Below are 25,668 nucleotides of genomic sequence, written 5' to 3' on the forward strand. Positions count from 1 at the left end.
CTGGGACAGGATTTGCCTGCCAGCTGCCTGCACACCGTCAACTAGTTACCCACAGCAGAGGAGCCTGATTGGAACTGGGTGGGCCTGGCCCCCTACCACTGGGGCTGATGAGGAGTGAGCAGGGCAGGACGGGGCTGGGGACTTGGCAATAAACAGGAGAAAGGCCCTAACAACATTTGATGTTTTGATCTCTTTATTTGTAGAAAATTGATGTGTGTTTTTACTTCCTCTTCAATGGGTTTTGGGATCTAAGAGCAGCTTGGGTCTGAGGGGCAGGCTTGAGCATATATTGAGTACCTGCTGAATGCCATGCTCAGACCTTTACTTGTACCATCTCATTTAATCTATGCAGTAACCCTATAAGTGGAGGGTGACCATCCCCACTGTGTGTGTGTGTGTGTGTGTGTGTGTGTGCTCAGTCACTCAGTCATGTCTGGCTCTTTGTGATCCCATGGACTATAGCCCACCAAGCTCCTCTATTCATGGAATTTCCCAGACAAGAATACTGGAGTGGGTCACCATTCCCTTCTCCAGGGGATCTTCCCGACCAGGGATTGAACCTGGGTCTCCTGCATTGCAGGCAAATTCTTTACCATCTGGGCCACCTACTGACGCTGTTCTTCAAACTGACCCTTCTTTAAAGTGAATGTATTTTTATATATAACAAAGTTAAAAACACAATCTAAAATAAATACATTCTAAGTGGATTCTCAAAATCAGTATCATTTGCTGCTGCTGCTGCTGCTAAGTCGCTTCAGTCGTGTCCGACTTTGTGCGACCCCATAGATGGCAGCCTACCAGGCTTCCCCGTCCCTGGGATTCTCCAGGCAAAAACACTAGAGTGGGTTGGCATTTCCTTCTCCAAGGCATGAAAATGAAAAGTGAAAGTGAAGTCGCTCAGTTGGGTCCGACTCTTCGTGACCTCATGGACTGCAGCCCACCAGTCTCCTCCGTCCATGGGGTTTTCCAGGCAAGAGTACTGGAGTGGGGTGCCACCACCTTCTCCTGTATCATTTGCTAGAATGTTGGAAAAAAAAACAAACCCCAAAACCTGTAACTTTGAAAAAAAAAAGGTACTTCAGAGCCCCTCTGATTGGCTGTTGCTCCAGCCCTGGGAAGTATTGAGATGGTGGTCCCATGTACGTGTCCACAGTCCATGTGTTGCTGTTTGTGTCTGTCGGAGGGTCTCTGACTCCATGGGTGGGTCTGTGTACCAGCCTGGCCCACAGCCATGTCACAGAGGAAGGAGGGCCCCTCCCTTGCCTTGGCCTGGGTGCCTGGGCTGTCCTCTTTTCCCTCAGAGTCGACCTTAATCTCATCACCCATCATCTCCCAGCTCTGGGACAATGGCAGCCTTGAGACTGGCTGGCACATACAGAAGCCTGGGTAATCTGTGGGTGGCTGATGCCTGATCCTAGGCGTGCCTGGGCTCCTCCAATCCCCTAATCCTGTCCTTAGATGTTCACACAGTACACTCACTGCTCCCCTCCCCAGCCCAGTGCACAGATGGAGAACCCAAGGCAGAAAGGCTGAGTCAGGAGGACCAGGTTCTTGCCTTGGCACAACCAGGGCACACTATGTGGCCTTGGACAAACCATAGCTCCTCTCCGGACCTCAGTTTTCCCATCTGTGAAATAGGAAAGGGGTTGAGTACTTTGATCTCTAATTTCATTGCAACATTCTTTGAATGATCAGTTACCCTGGATTTACTATGGGCAGAAAATGAGGGCTGGGCTGGCAAGGGGAGCCCTGCACTGTGACCCCAGCTTCTAGAGAGGTAATGATGGGGGTTTTCTGCCCATGGGCACTGCTCAGCTTCCAAGACTCCCAACCTTGGATGAGGAAGTGGAGGCTCAGAGAGATGAAGCCAGCGCCTAAGGGCACACTTGCATGTGGGGATGGGCTTGAACCCTGTCTGCCTGAGTCCAAGTCTCAATGCTTCTTCACACCATATTCAGCAGCAAGATGCATCAACATTCTTTAAAGAACTGGGGCCCAGAGAGGGTGTATGGTCAGCTCAAGGTCACAGAGCAAGGAGGGAGGGGAGCCAGGTCTTTGATCCTGGACTCATGACTATCGACCCCCAAAGCCTGCCATGCAGCCCCCTGGGGGAACTGAAGACCACCCACCAATGCCCCAGATTTGTGTCCACATCAGTCACCACCCAGCCTGCCTTCTCCCTTCCCAGCCCACTCTCAGCCGCAGTAACTTCAAGAAGGCCTCCCAGGGATCTTGCCATCATCTGAATTTCTCAGGCACCTTTGGCAGCCTTTCCTTAATGCTCTAAGGCCTATTTCCTGGATACCTGTACCCACAGCCAGACCAGTCAGGTGAGAGTGGACAATTTTAATTAACATCAGCCTTTTTGCAGGTTGGGGAAACTATGGCTCTGAGATGGTAATGATCAGAGTTAGGAATTGGACCCAGGAGTTCTGGCTACAGGGGCTTCCCTCTAGGTCCTAATGCCCAGGGGCACTCTTTGCCATTCAGCCCCTCCCCTGCTCTAATGCATTCCACGGCTCCACATCACCCATGGTTCTCAAAAGGGCTACACATCAGATTGAAGTTAAACATGCCAGTTCCTGAGCCTTCCACCCCAGACCTATTGAGTCAGGGCTGCAGGGTAAGGCCTGGAGATATGCATTTTCATTAATCTTTACCATCGACAGGCCCAATCCCTGACTGGGTCTTGGTGCTTGAGGTGGCTTGCAGGAGCCTAGGGAGCTGGACGGGGGTCGGGGGAGGTTGTAGGGGTTTCCACTGGAGTGGGATCTGGAAGGAATTGGGGAAGATAAGGTTAAGAGGATGAGTGTCACTAACACAACATTGTAAATCTGCTGTATTAAAATTAAAGGGGGAGGGGGATGGTGAGTGTCAGAGTCAGACAGGTCAGCTGGACTCTTGTGTGACCTTGGGCCAGTGGCTTCCTCTTGGAGAGAGAGCCTTGGCTCCTTGAGGGTAAGACAGGAGCTGTGATATGCTGACCTTCCTGATCATCATGATGACTGGAATGATTTGTACACATCAGTGCCTTGCAGACAATAACTGCTCTATGAAAGCTAGGTGCTAGCTTTCCCTCCTCCTCCCTCTAAGAGTCTTAAGAATACTGGCAGTAGCCAGTGTGCAAGAATATGCGCAGGAGCACTGGGAGAGCCCTGTGAAAAACCTAAGAAAATTCACTGTGGACACGTGCTACTTCACTTTGTTGCTGCTTAGTCATCGAGTCGGGTCCGACTCTTTCGCGACCCCGTGGACTGGAGCCCCACAGGCTCCGCTGTCCATGGGATTTCCCAGGCAAGAATACTGAAGTGGGTTGCCACTTCCTTCCGCAGGGAATCTTGCCAATCCAGGATCAAATCTGCATCTCCTGCATTGGCAGATGGATTCTTTACCACTGAGCCACCAGGGAAGCCCCACAGGCACTACTAGGACCCAGCAATCCCTCTCCTAGTTGGCCACGCAAGAGAAATGAACAAGGAATGCACGTCCACAAAAAGACTTAACAAGAATGCTCAGAGCAGCTTTCAACTTGAAGGCCTGGGTGCCTCTAGACAGGAGTATGGATAAGCAATCTGGGTGTGTTCACATAATGAAATAGCATAGGGCAAAGAAGAACAAATCATTGCTTCTCACAACATGACTGGACTGCATAGACACAAGGTGTGAAGGAGCTATTCACAAAAGAGTACACGTGTGCAATCCCATTTATAGTACCCTCAAGAGCAGACTGAGCTCATCGCTGTGTTAGAGGTCAGGACTGGGGACAAAACAGGGCTTCTGAAATAAAAGAATTTTGTAAAAGTTCATCAAGCTGCACACTTAGGGTTTGGACTTTATATTTCAAGAAAAGATTTATTTATTTATTTAAAAGTGGTGTGGTTGGGTAACCTGGCTCAGTGTCTAAAGTCATAGGATGAATATTGTATGGTTAGGGGTTCAGGGGTTATGAGGTGAATCAGGTAAATACCACCCCTTCTCCCATCTTGCCAGATTGGGTCTCAGGGCCCCATGCAAGAGACAGACCCACGAGTACCCAGAAACATGGTTACAACCCTGCATGTCACAGATTCTGACAGAGGGGATCCCAGGAGGCTGTGGGGTCACAGCCAGCTTGAGAGACAGGAGGGCTTCCTAGAGGAGGGAATGCCTGAGCCTGGACCTGCTGAAGAATTGCAAACAAAAGCCAAAGTCTGTAAGCCTGTACAGTAACCTGCAGGGCCGCGTCACCTCCTTGACCCTGTGGCCCCCACACCCCTCCAACTGCACAGCCCTCTTTGTATTCCTAGAACATACCACCTCAGGCCTTTGAACTTGCCCTTCCCTCCATCCATGGGGTTCTTCCCTCTGTCCAAGAGGAGAGTTTAAAAACTGGCTTAAAACTCAACATTCAGAAAACTAAGATCACGGCGTCCAGTCCCATCACCTCATGGCAAACAGATGGGGAAACAATGGAAACAGTGTGAGACTTTATTTTTGGGGATTCCAAAATCACTGTAGATGGTGACTATAGCCATGAAATTAAAAGACACTTGCTCCTTGGAAGAAAAGCTATGACCAACCTAGACAGCACGTTAAAAGGCAGAGACATTACTTTGCCAACAAAGGTCCATCTGGTCAAAGCTATGGTTTTTCCAGCAGTCATGTATGGATGTGAGAGTTGGACTATAAAGAAAGCTGAGCGCCAAAGAATTGATGCTTTTGACCTGTGTTGTTGGAGATGACTTTTGAGAGTCCCTTGGACTGCAAGGAGATCCAACCAGTCAATCCTAAAGGAAATCAGTCCTGAATATTCATTGGAAGAACTGAGGCTGAAGCTGAAACTCCAATACTTTGACCACCTGATACGAAGAACTGACTCATTGGAAGAGACCCTGATGCTGGGAAAGATTGAAGGCAGGAGGAGAAGGGATGAGTTGGTTGGATGGCATCACCGACTCTATGGACATGAATTTGAGCAAGCTCCAGGAGTTGGGTGATATACAGGGAAACCTGGTGTTCTGCAGTCCCCGGGGGTCACAAAGAGCTGGACACAACTGAATGTCTGAACTGAACTTCCCTCTGTCTGGTGGGCTCTTCCCCAGGTAACCACCTGGCCCACTCCTTCTCCTCCTGCAGGTCAAAGTCACACTTGTTCAAATATGAAAAGTGAAAGTGAAGTCACTCAGTCATGTCTGACCCTGCGACCCCGTGGACTGTACCTTCCAGGCACTTCCATCCATGGGATTTTCCAGGCAAGATTACAGGAGTGGGTTTCTATTTCCTTCTCCAGGGGGTCTTCCCAACCCAGGGTTGAACCCCGGTCTCCTGCATTGCAGGCAGACTCAACCATCTGAGCCACAAGGGAAGCTCTTGGGGATCTTCCCAATCCAGGGATCAAACCCAGGTCTCCTGCATTGTAGGTGGAATCTTTGCCAGCTGAGTCACACAAGGCCTCCCCTGACCGCCATACTGAAACTGGATCCCCTTCCCTTTTTTATTTTTGTCATCAGCCTCTGACTTACTTCATCATGTGCTTATCTGTTCTCCCCAGAGGTATGCTGACCAGTACAATGGCCAACAGCCAACAGCCAGACAAGGAGATTGATTGAACACTTGAAAGGTGGGAAATCCAAATTTGGTGTGCAGACTTAGTATGAGAAAGCAAGAGTAGGGTGTCTATTGAGAATTTTATATTGATTGAATGTTAAATGATAATATTTTGGACACATTGGGTTAAAAAAGCTATACATTTTTTAAAGTTGTTTTTTCCATTTTGGGTTTTGAAAGTTTTCAAATCTACAGAGGAGGGACTTCCCTGTTGGCTCAGATGGTAAATCGTCTGCCTACAAGGCGGGAGACCCAGGTTCAATCCCTGGGTCAGAAAGATCTCCTGGAGAAGAAAATGGCAACCCACTCCAGTATTCTTGCCTGGGAAATCCCATGGACGGAGGAGACTGGTAGGCTACAGTCCATGAGGTCACAAAGAGTGGGACATGACTGAGTGACTTCACTCATTCACTCACAGAGGAGCTGAAAGTATAGCAATAGTAAATAGCCATATATGCTTCATGGACAATTTAAACTATACTATTAACTTTCACTTAAAAAAATGTGGCTATTGGAACCTAGAACATGGAAGCAACCTGGATGTCTATTGACAGATGAATGTATAAAGAAGTTGTGGTACATATACCCAATGGAATATTACTCAGCCATAAAAAGGAATGCATTTGAGTTAGTTCTAATGAGGTGGATGAACCTAGAACCTATTATACAGAGTGAAGCAACTCAGAAAGAGAAAGAAAAATTTTGTATTCTAACGCATACATACTGAACCTAGAAAAATGGTACCGAAGAATTTATTTACAGGGCAGCAAAAGGAGAAACAGACATAGAGAATAGACTTATGGACATGGGGAGAGGGGAGGAGAGGGTGAGATGTATGGAAAGAATAACATGGAAACTTACATTACCATATGTAAAATAGATAGCCAATGGGAATTTGTTGTATGGCTCAGGAAACTCAAACAGGGGCTCTGTATCAACCTAGAGTGGGGGGATGGGGAGGGAGATGGGAGGGAGGTTCAAAAAGGAGGGGATATATGTATACCTATGGCTGATTCATGTTGAGGTTTGACAGAAAACAACAGAATTCTACAAAGCAACTATCCTTCAATAAAAAATAAAAAATGTGGCTACTGGAAAAAATTTTCATTGCACCATATTTCTATTGGTCATCAGGGTAGGTGGTTTGTTTCTTCTGTTTCCAGGTCTTATCCCCAGCACCTAGCAGACAGTAGGTGCTGCACAAGTGCCTGCAGAAGAAATAATGCATGGATGGACGGATGGATTTCTCTCTACCGTCACCTGCACCAGACTCAGGAGGGGAACAACTGCTCTGGAACCCCAGGGGACACTGGGTCTTGGCAGATGGGGGTGGAGTTAGTGGCCCTCCCCATGTCCGTCCAGAGTTCCTCTCTCCAGGGCCCATGGCTGTCTCCACGCCAGACCTGGGGAGGGGGTGGGCAGAGGGACAGAAGACCCTGCAGCTTTAAGCTCCTTCCTTCTCTCCCTGGGCCTCAGGTGGGGTAGGTGGGGAGGCAGGGTGGATTCTGTGCCATCAGGGCGCATGTGGCCATTAGGGAACCCTGAAGGGAAACCCCATAGGTGGGCTGAATGCCCTACTCCACCCCCCAGGTCTAGGAGGAGGCGGCTGCCTTTGCAGTCCCCAGGCTTTCATTCCCCCAATCCTGGGCACTGACCCCAGTCCTCCCTTTTCACTCTACCCCCAGAAGGAAGGCTTAGCCCAGGCCCGCAGGGAAAACCACAATTTGCTTCTGACATGACACATTGACGGGTTTCTGGCGGCTGCGCCCCCTTTGTGTCCCTAGAGGCACTGTGGGCATATAAGGGCGGCCCCCGGGCCTGAGCGGGTGGAGGAGCTGACAGGAGGCCAGGAGCCCCCATCTACTCCTCGTGAAGCTGCAAGAGAAGGTAAGACAGCCTGCAGAGCCCCAACTTTATCCAGATCCCCAGTTTTTGACCCTGTAACCATCCTGCTGTCCCGTCTGAATAATGGGCCCAGAAAGAATTCTCCCTAAGAGAACACTGTGGGTACATGAAAGGTGATGGGAGAAAAAGTCCATTTTGCAGATGGGAAAACAGGGACTCAGTGAGGGGGCAAGGGCAGGGATTCATGGGCTGAGGGCAAAATTTTCTTAGGCTCAAGAGGTGCCCATTTTTCTCTGAACCACTGATCCTGACCGGTTTCCCGTTGTGGGAATATTTCCTTCTATGAGAGAGTCAAGGTTACAGGGAGCCACTCTGGGACCAGTCCTGCTGATAGCGGGGTCCCTACAGAGCCCGTATGCACCTCTGTGCGAGAGGAAAAGGTGTCCTCTTGGGGAGGCAGAGCCTGCGCCAGAGCAAAGATTTGGCAAATACAGTGGGGCTGGATTTCCATCTATTCTTGGCCCCTCAGCCAGCACCTGCTCCAACACACAACCATGCACGGAGACCCTAGAAACAGTCCCTGCCCCCAGGGAACTCACAGAAATGGCACATGAGACCACAAACACAACGCGTGGTCGCAAACTGCCTTCAAGTGTATATTCTGGGTGGTGTTTGGTGACAGACAGTCTTTAGACAAAGTGAAGGACGGCGGCTTCTGCAAGTAGGTGACATTTATTCAGAAGCTGAAAGGTGAGGAGTCAGTCCAGAGGAAGAACCTCCCTAACAGAAAGAATAGCATGTGCAAAGGCCCTGAGGTGGAAGGAGCTTGTCACAGTTAAGACAGAGAAGGTAAAGAGGCAGGTAGGGTCCTTGTGAATAACAGTAAGGAGCCTGGGTTTTATACCCAGGGCAGTGGGCGACCACTGAAGAGTTTAAGCAGGGGTGACGATGGGTATGTAATTGGGCTGGCAGATATGGAACTTCATACAGAAAAATCCCAACCTATGAAACTAATGTGAGCTATGCTGTCACTTCCTATCTTGTTCCTTTCAACATCGGTCCCGGATAGACGCAGGGTTTATGGTTATTGTTCAGTCGCTAAATCGTGTCCGACTCTTTGTGACCCCAAGGACTGCAGCATGTCAGGCTCCTCTGTCCTTGCTATCTCCTGGAGTTTACTCAAACTCATGTTCATTGAGTCAGTGATGCCATCAACCATTTGTCTCCCCCTTCTCCTCCTGCCCTCATTCTTTCCCTTCATCGGAGTCTTTTCCAGTGAGTCAGCTTTTCGCATCAGGTGGCCAAAATATTGGAGCTTCAGTAACAGTCCTTCCAATGAATATTCAGGGTTGATTTCCTTTAGGATTGATTGGTTTGATTTCCTTGCAGTCCAAGAGGCAAGGGAGGCAGGAGAGAAACGGGACTTGTTAAATCATTCTGCTGGATGTCTCCAATGAGCCACACCTTCTGAAACGGCCCCCTGAGCCAACGGGAAAGTGGTTCAGGAAAGAGAGATCCTGTCCTGCTGTTCTGGGAAGGAAGGCCCTCTATGGCTCTCTCTCAGAGCCAGGTCCAGGCTCCCTGGGACCACAGACGACTAAATTCAGATGTGTTAGCTGCTGCTCAAATTGGAGGGAGAGGGCTTTCCTGGGAGTGAAGCTGGACTCAAGCTGTGCCAGGTGGGTGGGAGGGCCCCAGGCTGGTGAAGGGGCACAGGGAAGAGAAGGCCTGGGCACAAGGACGGCCCCAGGTTCCTGCTTCCATTCTTGGTAGGTGTGACGCCGACAATGTTGGGCATGTGGTCCCTCCTTCTCCTCTGGGGTCTGGTGACTCCGTGCCAGGGGCTGCTTGAGACGGTGGGCACCCTCGCTAGGATCGACAAGGATGAACTCGGCAAAGGTGAGCCCAAGGTGGGCAGGGTGTGAGGATCCAGCTGCAGTGTAAACTGTCTCATAGGTAGACTTACATGCTTATGCTTTGAGGGGTAGACGAGAACAGGGTTTGATTCCCAACTGTGTAGAGTTCAGGGGCTTAAAGTTTGGTGTGCAGGCTCCAATGGGTGGTTCATTCTCTTCTGAGAGGGGAACTGGACTGGATGAGCAAGCAGGGTTTGAGTCTCCCTCAGGGATGGGGGTGGGCACGGTTGACGAGGTCCAGGGGAGGTTGCTGGTGGGGCCAGCCTCTCTGCCCCCCCATTTCTGCGGTGGGGGAACTCTATCAGGCATTTGGGGCCCCAGGGGCTCAACGGCCCAGAGAGAGTATGGTTGTGAAGAGCAAATGCTTCCCGGAAGCTCCCCTGGCTGTCCCAACCTCCACGAGGCGGTCCCTTCCATCTTGCCCTTCTCACAATCCATGTAGAGTCAGGCCAGTTGTGCCCAGGAGGGGTTGCCTCCTCCCTTTCGCTCGAGCTCTGGTGGCTGGGTGCTCCCTCCTTTACTTTTGCTCCCCCCTTTCAATGCTACCAGGTGGTCCACTGTCCAGGGGCCCTAGTCATACTGTTGGCCCCAAACCCGATTTGTTGTGTGACTTTGTGCCTCTCTGGGCCCTAGTTTCCTCATCTGTAATATGACCCTTCCTCTCCTCCCCCACCCCCAACACCCCCGCCTGCCCTCTTTGCAGCCATCCAGAACTCGCTGGTCGGTGGGCCCATTCTGCAGAATGTGCTGGGGACAGTTACTTCTGTCAACCAGGGCCTCCTGGGCTCTGGGGGCGTGCTTGGAGGAGGTGGCCTGCTGGGCTATGGAGGGGTTTTTGGCCTTGTTGAGGAGCTTTCTGGGTGAGTCCTCACAATGTGGCTGCGTGACTGCCTATCTCCTGCGTGCTGTTCAGGTAGCCTGGTCTTTTCTTTGTTTCAGGGAATAGAGAAGAGGTTGACTATTTTAATTTATTAGAAGGCAGTGGGAATATCATGGGGAGCCTTAGACAGGGAGTCCTAGAAACCGAGTCAGGAAATAAGGGGTCTACTGAATGTCAGGCAGCACGTCCCTGTGGTTGAGGGTTCCGGCTGTGGGATCAGTTTCAATAACTGTGTGAGTGTGTTATCTGGGGCAAGTTTCTCAGTCTCTCTAGGGTAATCCAAGTATCTTCAGGGCTCTCTCCTTCCTCCTCTTCAAGTGTCTGCTCCAAAGACCTCTGTCCTGACCTGGCTGGTCTGGGTGGGTCCAGGCACTAAGGGACCGGTGCGGGGGGATGTCAGTGGCCCTGTCCTCCTCGCAGGTTGAAGGTGGACGAAATCACACTGCCAAAGGTGTCTGTGAAGCTGCTGCCAGGGTTTGGGGTGCAGCTGAACCTGCACACCAAGGTGGGCCTGCACGGCTCCGGGTGAGTGTGCCCCTGGGCCTCTACACTGCCGCTCCCCACCCCACCCCACTGGGGACCTCCTACCCTATTGTCTCCGCAGGCTCAGCCCCTCAACCCGTATTTCCTCCCACCCTACTTCCTTCCCAAGGGACTCCTGCTTTCCTATTCCCTCCCTGGATCCCACCTCTCCACCCCTCTCCAGGGATCTCCACCCCACGGACGTCCAGGGACTTCGTCCACGGACGTCCAGGGACTTCCATCTCTCTCCCTGAGAGAGGTTCCTGGTGGGGGTGAGGGAAGGGACGTAGGGGCGGGCAGGCGGCAGGGTGAGGAGGGGGTGGGACTAGACCCCTCGCAAGGCTACCCCATCCTCCGCCCATCAGGGCCCTGGTCTGCTGCCCCGGGATGGGCGCGGCTGAGGCGGCCCTGGTGGGTGGGCCCTTGGCTGCCTGGTCACGCCCCCAGTTCCTGTCTCTCAGTCCCCTGGGAGGCCTCCTGCAGCTGGCCGCCGAGGTGAACGTGTCGTCGCGGGTGGCGCTGGGCGTGAGCGCGCGGGGTACGCCCATCCTTATCCTCAAGCGCTGCAGCACACTCCTGGGACACATCAGCCTACTCACGGGGTGAGTCCGCGGACTGAAGCCCTAGTTGGGCGGCTCCCGCTGTCCACACCTGATGGGGCTCATCGCGCTTGCGCGCACCCGGGGTCTCCTGGGCCAGCTGGGCGGGGCTTGAGTTCACCTTGACTCTGTGCCTCTCACCACATCAGCCCATTGCACAGATTTGTAGACTGAGGCCCACCACGGACAAGGACTCTGGTCCAGCCCCCAGCTTGCAACTCCCGCTCCTGAGCGTCTCTCTTCTCCAGCCCCGGAAAACCTGCCTCCCTTCTTCCAGATAGAACAAGGGCCAATGGGGGTCCCTCCATCTGCGGGGAATTGAGTCTCTGCTTGTAGCATGTCAGAGACCCAGCTCAGCCTCTGACTTGCTGTGTGACTTCAGGGGATGCCTGTCCCTTGTCTGGGCTTCCGTGTCCCTATCTGTATAATGAGCACCTGAATTCAATGATCCCAAAGTCTCTGGCACCGTTATATCCATCTCTTACTCCAGGTGTTCAGGACACAGTGACTCTTCCACCACGGGGCAACTGAAGCCCAAAGAGGGCTAGGGATTTGCCCAAGGTCACACACCCACATTGCAGCAAGTGTGGAGATAAACTGGTCTCTGGACTCAGGTCTAAGGCTTTCTTGCAGCACTCTGCACCTGCCTCTACTGTCATCTGCTGTCCGCCCCCACCCCTTCCAACGTTGAGTCAGCCCCTGTCAGTCTCTCCATTCCAGACCAAATCCCACACCCACACCCCACCTTTGCTGGGTGGCCTCTGCACAGTGATGGGTGATCAGATAGCTCTGTGTTAGTTTCCAAGAATAGGGTGAACCAGGGTTGGTTCTGTCTGCAGAAGAGCCTTAATAAGGGGCTTCCAGGCAGGGTCTTGGGCTCCGTAAATCCCAGTGGCTCCATCCTGCTCCACTGGGCTAGAGGTGGCGTGGAGGGGGTGGAGCTCAGGAGGGTGCTGGCTGTGGTTCTGTGGTTGTCACGCTCCCTCTGTACACCCATTATCTCCAAACAGACCTAAGTCTATCTCCATGCACATCCTCAGGCCACCCCCTCAGACATTCATTATTCATTCAACAAATACTTACTGAACCCTCAGCCTAAGCCAGGTGCTGTTGTTGGCCCAGATGTCACTTGTCTATAACTACTGGGGGAGATGAAGGGAACAGCCTTTCACGGAGCACTAGACATGTGTATGCTCTCATCTGATCTCAGAGGCAGCAGCTCTCTCTAAAGCAGGCACCGCGTGGATGGGAGACCGAAATCCCTCCTTGGGCCCCGTGGTGAGGCAGAGCCAAGATTCAAACCCAGATCCCGAAGTCCCAGTCAAGCCCACCAGGAGAGGAGATGGGTGATGTCCTGAGTCCCAAGTGCCCACGCTGCCCCGTCACCCGAGTTGGCGCTGTCCCTGTGTGGTGGCCACACCTTCACGCATCTCATTCTGCCCAGGTTGCTACCTGCACCACTCTTTGGGGTCGTGGAAGAGACACTCTTCAAGGTGCTGCCAGAATTGGTGAGTGTAGGGCCACGGACCAGGCACACCCCCTCCCCTGGGCTGTGCCCCTCCTCCCTGGCTTTGAGTTAATCTGGGCGCCAGGCAGGATTAGGCTGGTCTTTCCTCCCACGCCCATCAGGTAATCCCATCCTGGCCTGCCCATGGGCCTCCCAGGTGTCGCCTGCCAGTCTGTAGGTGGGCTGGCACAGTCTGTCCCCAGACCTCAGACCCTGAATCTGCAGCTTCCGGTGACCTGCTCTCCAATCCAAGTCTCTTTCTCTTTGCCACCTGTATTGTTATTGACTCTATATTTTCCTGTAACTAGATCTGAATTAGACTTGGGTCACGCAGTGATTTTTAAAAAAGCCCTGTGCTTAGCAAACACGTCTAAGAAGATCACATATATGTATATTAAGACGTGTGTGTGTGTGTGTGTGTGTGTGTGTGTGTGTTCAGTCATTCAGTCACGTCCGACTCTTTGTGATTCCATGGACTATAGCCTGCCAGGCTCCTATGTCCATGGGATATTCCAGGCAAGAATGCTGGAGTGGGTTGCCGTGTCCTCCTCCAGGGGATCTTCCCGCCCTGGGGATTGAACCCACATCTCCTGCCTTGCAGGCAGATTCTTTACTGCTGAGCCACCAGGAAAGCCCATATGTTAAGACATCGTGCGACGTTAAACACAATGTGATGAAACTGCTCCAGGACGCTCCTGCCTGCCCCTGCCATCCCTTGAACCACACTTAAGCTGGTCTGGCCAAAGCTCCATTTTGTTAAGGATGGAGAGGGGAGCGGCTTGCTGACAGCCAGCAAAGAGTAGTCAGGCTTTCTGGTCGCCAGTCCTGGCTGGACCTGTCTTGTGAGGCCTTGTTAAGAACACCCATGCAGGTGGCAAGGGTATGGGAGACTGATGCTGACAAAACTGCCCTGGGCTTCAAGAATCCAATCAGAAAAGCAGCTCAGGGGGAGAAGAGAAGCTCCCAGCAGCCCAGGCCCATCTCAAGTCGATTTCAACAAGGGGTGTAGCTATATTTGAGTCACAGCCAGTAACTGGGGTCTCTGGACAATTGGCTGCAAGACAGGATTTATGTGACTCAAAGAGGTTTTAAAAATAAGAGTTAATTACTGGCACTTAGAGACTGGAGGCTTCTCTCAGCAATCTGATTTCTGGCTTCTCTTGTGCTGCCAGCCATCCTGGCTGCCTGCACCTCCTTCCTGCAGGTGGCACACAGCTAGCTGGTCTCCAAGGGGCTGCTCACCCCCTCCCATCACAGCCCCTCTGGTCTCCTCTCCTTTCTGTGATGTGCCTGACCCCAGAAGCCCTGGAGTTAGGGATTCCACGTTTAAATGAAAATACAGCCTTCTCTTGTTTTTCTGAGAACAGCTGTGACCTTGGACAGGTCGCCTTTCTCCTCTGGCCCCAGCTGTAGAATGAAGGGGTTGAGTGAGACAAGGGGCTGGGCTGGGCCACCTTTGGGGTTCTTGCTGCGGTGGACTCAGATTCCATGATAGGATTCTGGAATCCAAACTGCTTGCTCCCTGTTGTCAAAGCCCAGGGGTTTTTCAGGAAACCCAGGATGGTGTTATAGTGGACGCCCCGGGCCAGGCCTGACTCTGGGTGGAGGGTAGGAGGTGCTGTTAATGTGGGATCCGGATTGTAGGTCTCCGGGCGTCCACCTGGATGGCAGGAGGGGCCTGAGACCTTGGAGAAAACAGCCATTTGTTTCCTCTGGGGGAGGCTTTGTCCCCACTCCCCAGTGAGCCTCTGGAATGTGTCCCCATGTCCCCCCAGCATCCTCCAAGGTGTTCTGAGGGGGCCCGTGTAACTGGTCCTCTATACCACCCACTCTGCCCTCTGACACTTCAAGCTCCAACCCATCCATGCCTCCCACCTGTGTGCCCCCCTATCCATCTCTATCATCTGCCCTGTTTGGGGTCCTCAGGACCCCACAGCAAATAATTCAAAGAAGATGCAGTCATTCCCTGCACCAGGCTGGGGCCCACTCTTATGCTCCTGTTAACCCGTCTCCTCTGGACACAGCTGTGCCCTGTGGTGGACAGTGTGCTGGGCGTGGTGAATGAGCTCCTGGGGGCCGTGCTGGGTAAGTTGGGGTCCACCCTACTCCTCCTCTGCACCTGCTTTTACCTCTCCACCCCATTACCCCAGCGGGTGGGCAACCAGCAAAGAGGACAGGGCAGAATTCTGGGCTCTTTCACGTCTTCCTCAGACTGACAAGGCCGCCATGATGAGGAGGCCTAATAGTGGAGTTCTGGGCTGAGGCCGGTTCAATGGGGTGAGGCGACGCGGAGCCATCCAGGTCTCCATCTATCGGGGCTTCAGGCCACTCGCTGATCACCAGTGGGGTGTCTGGCACTGTCAGAAGTGTGAGGCAGATATTATTATTATTTGGACAGACAAGATGACTGAGGTCCAGAGCTTACATAAGGAACCCAGGGCCCCTCAGCCACAGTGGCCCCCAGCCTCTCTGAGCCTTATGGAGACTTGGATGCCTTTTGTATTCACAAATGGGCCTTGAAAAAAGTATAAAAATGCTTAACTAGAATTAGGATGGAAAACCTGGGGGCAGATGTGTCTCTGTGTGTGGTGTTATACGAGAGATGCAGGGCAATGACGTGGTTAGTGGCACCAGCGCTGGAAAACAGGAACCTTGGCTTTGCTACCCTGTGGCTTGTGTGGCTTGGGGCTAGTGACTTCCTCTGTTAAAGCCTCAGTTTCCATATCTGTAAAATGGGGATGACAGTAGCGCCCAACTCAGTAGAGTGCCAGGCATTCAGCAGGCGCTCAATAAATAGAAGTAGGGCTTGGGCTCATGGGGCCTTTCTCCTTCCTCCCCTCCTCATCCAGGCCTGGTGCCCCTCGGGGCTGTTGGGTCTGTGGAATTTACCCTGGCCACACTGCCTCTCATCTCCAACCAGTACATAGAGCTGGACGTCAATGTAAGTGTCCACCAAGGCCCTGCCCACCACTGGGGGTGGGTGAGGTCTCAGTGGAGGCCAGGAAGGGGATGCTGGCTCAGAGCCAGGTGAGTGAGCTGCCCTGAGATCCTGCCCCACTGACTTTCACCTCTGCAGCCCATCGTGAAGAGCGTAGCTGGTGACATCATTGACTTCCCCAAGCCCCGCAAACCCATCAAGGTGCCGCCCAAGGAGGACCACACATCCCAGGTGACTGTGCCTCTGTTCCTCTTTAACACCGTGTTTGGGCTCCTTCAGACCAGCGGTGCCCTTGACCTGGACATCACCTCTGAGCTGGTAAGTGTGGCAACCTGCCCTGCTGGGTCTTAGTGATGCTAGTTGTAACCTAGCTGAACCTCATCACTGTTCAGCCCTGATGAGCCTTCTTCTTATAATCAGAGAGACTTGGACAGTTTTATAGCAGGTACATGTCCATGCTTGTCCTTATAGATCAGTATGACATTACTTGTCTACAAGACTTTACTAATTGATAATGGCCTCTACTTGGCTAAACCTGAATGGGACTTCTGAACATGACACTTAGGAAGTTACTTTGAATTGGTCAAAATTGGCGTGTGAAATGTAGCCAGTTTTCTATCCCTGCACCAGATGAGCTCTTGTGGAGTCAATGCTCAATTTTTACTAAAGTGTGAATGGTTTAACATTCCTACTACTTTCTCAAGAGTATATTTGAGTTGAAGAGAAGAAAACTCAGATTGGACTATACCAAAGGTATATAAGAGCCCGAACAATGTTAAAGAGGTACAGAGGAGCAGTCACCTGGGATGTGTGGTCCTCCTTGGGCGGCACCTTGATGGGGTTTTGGGGCTTGGGGAAGTCAATGATGTCACCAACTGTGCTCTTCATGACATTTGGACATTGGACATTTATTCTGAAGTTCCAGAGATGTCTGTTTCCCTTCTGGCCCCTCTCACACCCTCACAGATGTCTGGAAGCCCCAGCCCAGAAGCCTTACCCAGTGACATTTTCTTGGTCTCAGCCCTGTCTAAAAGCAGTTAACTCCAAGCCACCTGGACCCCTCACCTGCAGCTCAGCCCAAGGGAGCAGGGGTTGATCATTCACTTCCTATATGTGGGGTCCAAAGAGCACGCTGAAGGCCTGTGGGGTGGTTGGAATAGGGCCTTGAGCTGGGAGCCAGATGTGACCAGATTTTCCAAGTTTTTTAAGTTAGAAACTGCAAATTTATATGAAATGTCCTAATTTGTAAATGATAGAAACAAATGTATAGTATTTGGGAATATTTTGGGGTAAAAAGCAAAAATATGTGGGGTCAGATTCCTGGGCCTTCAAATTGGGAGGAAAATTTAAAAGTTCTAGAATTAGCCTGCCCAGGTCAAAGCCCGGTGCCACCATTTACCAGCTTATGAGCCTGGACAGGAACCTCAGGTTTTTCCATCTGTAAAATGGGAGTAATCATAGCACCTACTTCCTGGAGCATTAATAAAGGTGGAATGAGTGAAGGCTCAGAAAGCCCTTAGCATGAGTCTGGCATGTAGTAAGCACTCATCATTGGTTACTAGAAGGAACATGAGTGTCTGTGGAGATGCATGTGTGTAGTCGGTGGGAGGAAGCTACTGTTTGTGCTGAGGGATCCCTATCTTGGCTCTGTGTTTATCCCCCTTCCCATTTGGTCTCCGGTCCAGGTTCCCAGTAATGTCCCACTGACAACTACAGACCTGGCAGCTTTGGTCCCTGAGGTGAGTGACCCTCTCATGGACTTTATTCATGGTAGGTCTTTCCTGATGACCCTGAATGGACTCCAGAACCTTTCTCAATACAGCTCTGCAGTCACAACTGAATGTTGTGTTCAAATTCACACTGAAGTGTGATTGACTAACACCATTTCCTTTCCTGATAGTAGATTTTGCTTAGAGAGGAAAGGACCAGGGTTTAACTGCGCCAGAAGTCAACTGGGCATTTGTCCTCGGTCTGTTGCTCCTCTGTCAAGCACAGGACAGGAGTTTCTTTCCAAATGACTTTAGCCCCCTCCCTCCAACTGCCTTCAGTTCAGTCGCTCAGTCGTGTCCAACTCTTTGCAACCTCATGAACCACAGCACGCCAGGCCTCCCTGTCCATCACCAACTTCCGGAGTCCACCCAAACCTATGGCCATTGTGTCAGTGATGCCATCCAACGATCTCATCCTGTCATCCCCTTCTCCTCCTGCCCTCAATCTTTCCCAGCATCAGGGTCTTTTCAAATGAGTCAGCTCTTCGCATCAGGTGACCAAAGTATTGGAGTTTCAGCTTCAGCATCAGCTTCAGCATCAGTCCCTCCAATGAACACCCAGGACTCATCTCCTTTAGGATGGACTGATTGGATCTCCTTGTAATCCAGGGGACTCTCAAGAGTCTTCTCCAACACCACAGTTCAAAAGCATCAATTCTTAGGCCACTGCCTTACTTCATCTTAGTCTCAGTGTTCTTGTCCCCAGAGAGAAGAGTCAGGGCAGTGACCTTGGAAAAGTAAGAGAAAGGAGAAGATTCAGGGAGATTTGACTAGTGGGCATCAGTCAGTATGTGGCTACAGGGCCTGGCCCTCAGCTTTACCATTCCTCCAACTGGGGCTGAACAGCTTCTTTCCAGACGTGGGAATCTGAATTATATGGCAGCCCTGTGCTAGGTGCTGGGCGTGTGCAAGGGGCAGACAGTGAAAAGTAGATAGAAGTCTCTGTGTTCCAGAAGCTGCCATTGTGATGGGAGGGACAGACACTGAACAAATAAATAAACAGAAAATATACAGTGTCAGAAGGTGGAGGAGGGTACCTTGCAAAGGCCTCACAGGGGAGGTGATATGTGAGCTGCAGGCTGAAAGAGGGGAGGGAGGGAATGGTGAAGGTGTCTGGAGAAGACATTTCTGGCAGAGGGAACAGCAAGTGCAAAGGCCCTGAGGTAGGAGTGTGCCTGGCTGCTTGGAGGAAGAGCAGAGTGGTCAGTGAGTCTAAGAGAGAAGAGAATAGGGGCCAGTGGTGGGAGGCTAGATAGGAGGGCAGAGGATGGATCATGGGCATAGGAAGGTTTTTTGTTTTCTTTTTTTACGTTGTGTAATAAAGTGTGTTCCAGGGGTGATTTTGAGCTTCCCTTGTAGCTCAGTTGGTAAAGAATCTGCCTGTAGTGCAGGAGACCTGGGTTCGACCCCTGGGTTGGGAAGATCCCCTGGAGAAGGAAATGGTGACCCACTCCAGTATCCTTGCCTGGAAAATCTCATGGACAGAGGAGCCTGGTGGGCTGTAGTCCTTGGGGTCTCTTAAGATTCGGGCACAAATGAGTGACTAACACTTACACTTATTTAGGGGCGATTTTGACTCTGATTGGGCTGTTCCATAATGTCAGCCTCAAGGGGGCTGAGACCAGACCTATCTGGTTCAGGCTGTTAACACAGCTCCCAGCTCAGTACCGGTACCCACTAGGTGCTCAGTGAGTGTTGACCGATTGACCGGCTGATTCTATTAGTGGGGCATCTAAGATGCCCCCATGCCCCTGGCTCTGCCCTGCTTCTCTCCAGGCCCTGCGGAAGCTGCCCCCAGGCCAGCAGCTCCTGCTCTCCTTGCGGGTGAAGGAAGCACCCACAGTCACGCTTCAGAACCACAAGGCCATGGTCTCCATCCCAACTACCATCCATGTGCTCTCCTACTTTCCTCAAGGGGCCCATGAGGCCTTATTCCAGCTGAATGGGGTGAGTGGCTGAGGGGTGGGAGGCGGCACTGGGGTTCTGAGTAGGGTTGACCCGCTCCAGGCTGTGGATCTTGGGGTGGGGGATCCCATGGGGCACCGTGCGGGAAGCCCGCCCCCACTGTCAACCTGACTGTTTGGACTCCCGTCTGCTCCCTCATCACCCATGTGTCCCGGGTGCTTCCTCAGGATCTCAGGAATTGTCCCCGCCCCCTGGCCTCCCTGTGCTCAGATATCTCTTGGATGACCCTCCAGTCCCCCCCAGCCCCCCACCTCCAGTCTGCTCCCCTCCACCCCACCTCTGCTAGTTTCCCCAGCCGTACATCTGGGCAGAGGCCGTCCCCACCCTGCTCGCTCTCTGCCTGGGCCCCACATGGCCAGATACCGTTCCTTGCCACGTTCCCCACCCCTGGCCTCGCTCTCCTGCTTTTCCCAGCCTTGTGTCCTAAGCCAGTTACTCAGGGCTGCCAGGTTCCCCCACCTTGCCCTTGACTGTGTAGAGACCACCACGTTTCTCCCCTTCCTTTGGCTGACTCCTGTCTTCCAGGATTCGGCACAGGGGTCACCTCATGGGCGATGCCTTCCCTCACCCACTGCAGGCGGGATCGAGGGTCTGTCCAAGCTCCTGCCGCCCCTCGCATCCAACGCTGACAGCCCTTAGTGCTGGTTTCTGAGCACCAGAACCTTCACATGACTTCCTTGTAGCCCAGCATGGACACTAACACACAGTAGGGCCTCAGCAAGGGGTAGTGGAGGAAATGAATGGTGGAAAGTCACCTGTTGGCCAAGGCAGACCTGTCTTCAGGCTCCTTTTGCTGAACTGGTATAATCTCTGCCTGCTCTTCTCATGTAGGTGATGACTTTAAATGCCCAGCTGGCTCCCTCGGCTACCAAACTGCACATCTCGCTATCCCTGGAACGGTAACGTGGGATCCTGGGTGTTGTCTTTATGAACAAGAATTAGGGGGACTTCACTAGCGGTCCAGTGCTTAAGACTTCACCTTCCAATGCAGGGGATGTGGGTTCGATCCCCGTTTGGGTCACTAAGATCCCACATGCCTCATGGCCCAAAAACCAGAATGTAAAACAGAAGCAATGTTGTAACAAATTCAATAAAGACTTAAAAAAAAGAATTAGGGACTAGCAGAAACCCCATTATTTATTGAGAGGCAACTGAATTGCAGGTGTTTGTTTTGCCAGCGTCTTCCTTGCCTCTGGAACCTGCTGGGAAGGGGTGGTCTTGGCCCATTTTACAGATGAGGCAACTAGGTCTCAGCAAATTGCCTCCAGAGTGGGCATCTTCCACTGCACCTGCTCAAAACCTGGACCTGGAGATAAACCTGCTGCAGTGGAGTCCAGACTTCTGAGTTATCAGCCCTAGAGGCAGGCCATGGAGATGCCTGTCCTTGAATGTGGTCAGATGCTTTGTTATTCATGTGGACTAGCTATTTCTCTAGTTTCTCCCCTTCTCTGGTAACTAGGCCTCATGATAATCATACTAACCGAGACAGTGAGGTTGATGACAATCCTTCCTTATGCATGCACAGCACTTTACAGTTTGCAAAGCCCAGGCTCCAAAAGTGCATTGTCCCTGGAAGCAAGTCCTCTGTCTCGGCCTCCGTCCTGCAGGCCCAGCGTTCTCGCCTTGGCCTGGGGCCTGGGGCCTCTCTGTCCCTCCCCTGGGTGCAGGATGCAGGAGTATTCCCAGTGGACTCTGATCTGCCTGCCCTGGGCCATAGGCACCCGGAGGTCACCTGTCCCCTGCTGGCCCCTCAGGCTGCAGCTGCCTCCCCTCCCTCCCGCCTCCTCCCCACAAGGCTCCACCGCCACTCCATTTCTATACTTGACAAAGACCTCACCCACTGCCAGGGTTCATCTCCCCTTTCTGGTGGCTGTTGAAGCCTCAGCTCTTCAGGAGAAGAGATGTGTGTCCGGGCTCTGGCCCTGGACCTTCTTGTGGGCCAGCTGTGATCCGCTGCTGGTTTATTGCCGTTAGTGAGCAGCTGTGGGGTGCAGAGCACCCTGTATCCAGGGCTCAGTCTATGGGAGGGCTACTCCTCAGAGAGCGTCAGTCAAACAAGTGGGAGTCAGATCGAGGTTCCAGGGCCGTGGAGTTGGAGGTGGCAGTCATGACATTTCAGAAGGAGGGCACCTCCCTCCAAGCCCATTTTACAGGTAGGTAAACTGAGACCCTGAGTCAAGGCTGAATGGAGGCAGAGTTGGGCCTGTAACCTTGTTTCCTGATCCTGGAGAGCTAGGCTTGGGGCAGGCTGGGGTATGGTAGGTGTTGGGGCCCCTCAATATCTCTCTTCTTTCTGCCAGGCTCAGCGTCCAGCTGGCATCCTCCTCTGCCCACACCTTTGATGTAAGTTCCTGGAAGGCTGGACAGTTTGGCGGTGGTGAGGGACTACAGGTGGGGTGGAAAGGAGGCAGGATGAGTCAGGCCATATGACTGAACTGACCCCAGTCTGGGCCCTGCCCCCAAAAGACGGAGTGGACAAACATCCAGGCTGGCGTGTGTCTGTGTGTGTGCACACACGTGCACTCACTTGTCAAACAGTCATTGTCTTAGGAAAGTGAATCTCCCGATCTTTCAGTCTTGGAACCTTACAAAGTTGTAAATGTGTAGAACCTCACAAGGGCTTGAAATTCTGGAACTTCACACAAATAATAAAGTCCCTGAACTCAGAAGATTCTAACATTTCAGAGACTCATGGAGCCGTTAGTTTCCTGTTTCTTACAAAGTCCTGAGGTTCTAGAATTTCATGATGGTTTCAGATTCTAGATCATTCTAAGTGTTTCTCAACTCCTAGGAATCTAAGGTCAGCCCACACAGAGTTACTGGAGCTGGGCTCATTTCCTCCCTCTTTCTCAGACACAGGCCCCCACCAGGCGCCCCAGATCCTTCCTCCAGGAGCGCAGCCCTTCCAAGCTCACGGGGCCCAGAGTGAAGCCTGCCTAAATCAGAGTCCCCTTTGGGTCACTCTTGGACTGCGCACCCCAGCAGTTCCTGTGCCCACTAGGAGCTATGTCGTCAGGCTTGTGGGGAGGCTGGGGCAGCTGGACCTCTGGAGTTTTCTTCCTGGGAAAGGTGGTGCTGCTCCCTGCAAAGCCACCCCTCCCAGCCTCTGCATGCTCTGTTGCAGGCGTCCCGTTTAGAAGAATGGCTCAGCAATGTGGTTCGGCTAGCTTATGTGCCAAAGCTCAATGGTAAGCGCAGCCTTAAGTGTTTTCTTGGACACAGAGTGTCTGAACTCAGGATTGCCAAATCCATTGCCTCTATCCATTGTTCTTTTGTTAAAAAATTGAAGTATAGTTAATTTATAATGTTGTGTTAGTTTCAAATGTACAGCAAAGTGATTTGATCATTCTCCATTGTTCTTAATAGACACTGAGGTTGGAGAGGGCTTGATCCCCCTTTCTGAGATGCAGAAACCAGGATTGTTTCCAATCAAACAATATGGATAGCTCCTGCATCATGCCCAACTCTGGGCATCAAGAGCTATCTGATCTGGATCGTGTCTTCAGGCTCACAATCTAGATGGAAATAGTTGTATAAACAAATGAATAGAATATAAATGACCCATTGTGCAAGAGACTGAGAGAACCTCAAGGAGGCTCTGCTGAGGGAACCCCTTAAGATAATAAAGAAAAGGGGCATTTTTGTTTGGGTTTAGTAGGATGAGTAGGAGTCTCATGGGAACCTGAGTCTCCAAGAAGAGAATTGGCTAGCTCAAAGTTGTGGAATAGGGTCAGCAGGTCCCACTTTGGCCCCTCCCATGTCTTTGCTTTCAACCATGTCCTCTTCACAGTGAACCTAGATGTTGGGATCCCCCTGCCTAAGGTTCTCAATGTCAATTTTGCCAATGCAGCCCTGGCAATCATAGAGGTGAGTTTCCCATGGAGGGCGGAGGGTAAGCCTTGATGGGCCTAAAGCTTGTCTCTGGAGAGGGGATTGCTCTGCCTCTGACAAGATCTGTAGCTGCACCATTTTCTAGGTTGCTCAGGGATTATAAACTACCTAACTTGGGAATGGCAAATATATGACGTACTTTCTAGCACCCCTTCCTTACTTGCCCAAGGCGGATATTGTCAAGCAGTCACAGAGCTCTTTCTTGTTGAATTCAGACATAGGACTGGCCTGTGGGATGGGATCTCAGGTTTCCTCACAGAATCACAGTTCCCCTGGTCCAGGGGTAGCAAGTACACTTTCTGTTTCTCCCCTGTGCTGTGCCTGTGGCAGCCTTCCCTAATAGATCAGGACATTTTTTCCTGCTGAGTATGGACATGGTCTCACAGTCCTCTTCAGTCCAGTATGCCTTTGAGTCTTGGAACAGCTCTGGGAGGTGGGCAGGTCAGGGAATACTGGACCTCCTTCTCAGATAAGGACCATGGCTGTAGGAGGCCCAGCTTCTGGTCCAAGGTCACACAATAAATTCACAGGAAAAATGACACTTGAACTAACGTCTCTAAAATCAGTGACCTCTCCCACACTGAAGGTCATTTATTCATCATCATTCATTTGTTCACTCATTCACTTAGTGCAAGCTGTGTTCCCAGTACAGCGCTCACCCCAGGGCATGGGGTTGGTGTTGGGGGTGGGGGACACAGTGGCTGCAGGGGTGGGGGGTGTAGCGGGGTGTGGGGCACAAGGGCTCAGAGGACCTAACCTAGAGCCATTGCTCCTTGCAGAATGCCGTGGTGCTGACCGTGCCATCCTGAGGCTGACAGAGGGCTGCCATCCCTCTGTGTTGACCGCCAGATTCCTGCCCACCTGCCCATCTGCCTCAGTTTCCCTCCCAGGCTCTAGCCTGTGTCTGTGACAGTATAAGTGTCCCTTATCCACCCAGGGTCCCCCAGGTGCTCTGGCCCTGCAGCTCTGCCCCCAGTCTGGAGTGGGGACTGCAGGGCTAGGCACAAGACTCCGCTTTGGAGAAAGATCTAGGGCCTCCTTGGCAAGTCCTGAGCTTTCAATAAATGAGTCGTCTCAGCACCTCCTGGCTGGTTTGTTCTCCAGTCACACCGAGCCTGCCTTGGCCTCTGCCTCCAGCGCCCTCCCCAGCTCCAGGCAGGGCTCCTGGGAGGTGAGGGGACCTGGGGCCTAGTCATCGTAGCTTCGTGTCCCAAACATAACTGGTTGACGCTGGCAACCTCTGTGTCTTGCCCTGCCTTCCTCCGCCTCTGTGTGATGCTCTCTGTGTCCCTCCTCCCCACTTCCTTCCCCTCTCTCTATTTCTTTTCTTTTCTTATTTTTTTATTGGCCATGCCACTCGTGGCATGTGGGATCTTAGTTCCCTGATCAGGAATCGAGCTCGTGCCCCCTCCCTGTATTGGGAGCATGGAGTCTTATCCATCGGACCACCAAGGAAGTCCCTTCCTCTCTGTATTTTTCGAAACGCCTCCATCTTTCACCCTGTCTCTCTGAGTCTGAGTATGTGTCTGTCTGTTTCGGTCTCTCTGATTTTGGGACGCTTCTCAGAAGCGATGTCTGAGTTGAATTTTGAAGGCTGAGTGAGAGTTTTCCAGGGAGTAAAGGAGTCAGTACTCCAGGAAGCAGAGATGGGTTAGCCTCCTGGCAGGTGTTGCCCCTGGAGGGGTCACTTAATAGCTGCTGCACACCTGCCATCGACACACCTCAGGACAAAGCTACGCTGAATGCTCATAGTGTGGGTGGGGAAACTGACGCCAGAGAGGAGCCTGGCTGGCCGAGGCTGCACAGGAGCAGAGCTGGGATGGGAAACTGGGGATCCTGACTCTCTTGCCGAGACTCCTCTCTGCTGCTCAAGATGGGCCTCCTTGGTTCCGGAGAATGGCCCCAAGTTGGTCCAAATGGCTGGACCTGAGTGAAAAGGTGCCAATTAAATTTTGGGAACTGGATTAGAGGATCTGGGGGTGCAGTGGGGAACAGAGGAGAGTTGGAACCCATCTAGAGGTTTACGCACCAATGGGAATGACCATCCTCTGATCCATCTACCCATCCATCCATCTATTCATTCACCTACCCATTCACCCTTCCATCTATCCATTTATCCACCCACTCACCCATCCACCCACCCACCACCCACCCATTTACCCACCCATCCATTCACATACCTATTCATCCTCCAGTCTGTCCATCCGTCCACTGTTCTACCCTTTCTTCCTCCTGGTTCCCTTCTTTTCT

General features: G+C 52.1%; 1 protein-coding gene across 1 annotated transcript; it reads left to right on the forward strand.

The window, feature by feature from the left end:
- The first annotated feature begins 9,218 nt into the window (after positions 1-9,218).
- Positions 9,219-24,227, forward strand: BPIFB3 (BPI fold containing family B member 3). The gene is made up of 15 exons (XM_052651322.1): positions 9,219-9,330; positions 10,051-10,207; positions 10,648-10,752; positions 11,211-11,351; positions 12,793-12,856; positions 14,880-14,940; positions 15,705-15,796; positions 15,932-16,111; positions 17,479-17,532; positions 19,339-19,509; positions 20,359-20,426; positions 21,828-21,870; positions 22,652-22,715; positions 23,318-23,394; positions 24,198-24,227. Exons 1-15 carry the CDS (start codon positions 9,219-9,221, stop codon positions 24,225-24,227), a joined length of 1,419 nt encoding a protein of 472 aa, XP_052507282.1.
- The last annotated feature ends 1,441 nt before the right edge of the window (positions 24,228-25,668 follow it).

This window comes from Budorcas taxicolor, chromosome 13, assembly GCF_023091745.1.
Source record: "Budorcas taxicolor isolate Tak-1 chromosome 13, Takin1.1, whole genome shotgun sequence".
In the NCBI taxonomy this organism is placed as follows: domain Eukaryota; kingdom Metazoa; phylum Chordata; class Mammalia; order Artiodactyla; family Bovidae; genus Budorcas; species Budorcas taxicolor.

What these genes read in the sequence shown, in the direction of transcription:
- BPIFB3 (XM_052651322.1), top strand. Translation starts at nt 9,219, where the DNA reads ATGTTGGGCATGTGGTCCCTCCTTCTCCTCTGGGGTCTGGTGACTCCG. An exon ending in TGGCAGCTTTGGTCCCTGAG is followed by an intron (nt 17,533 to 19,338) that starts GTGAGTGACCCT and finishes GCTTCTCTCCAG; the next exon opens with GCCCTGCGGAAGCTGCCCCC. An exon ending in TTATGTGCCAAAGCTCAATG is followed by an intron (nt 22,716 to 23,317) that starts GTAAGCGCAGCC and finishes TCCTCTTCACAG; the next exon opens with TGAACCTAGATGTTGGGATC.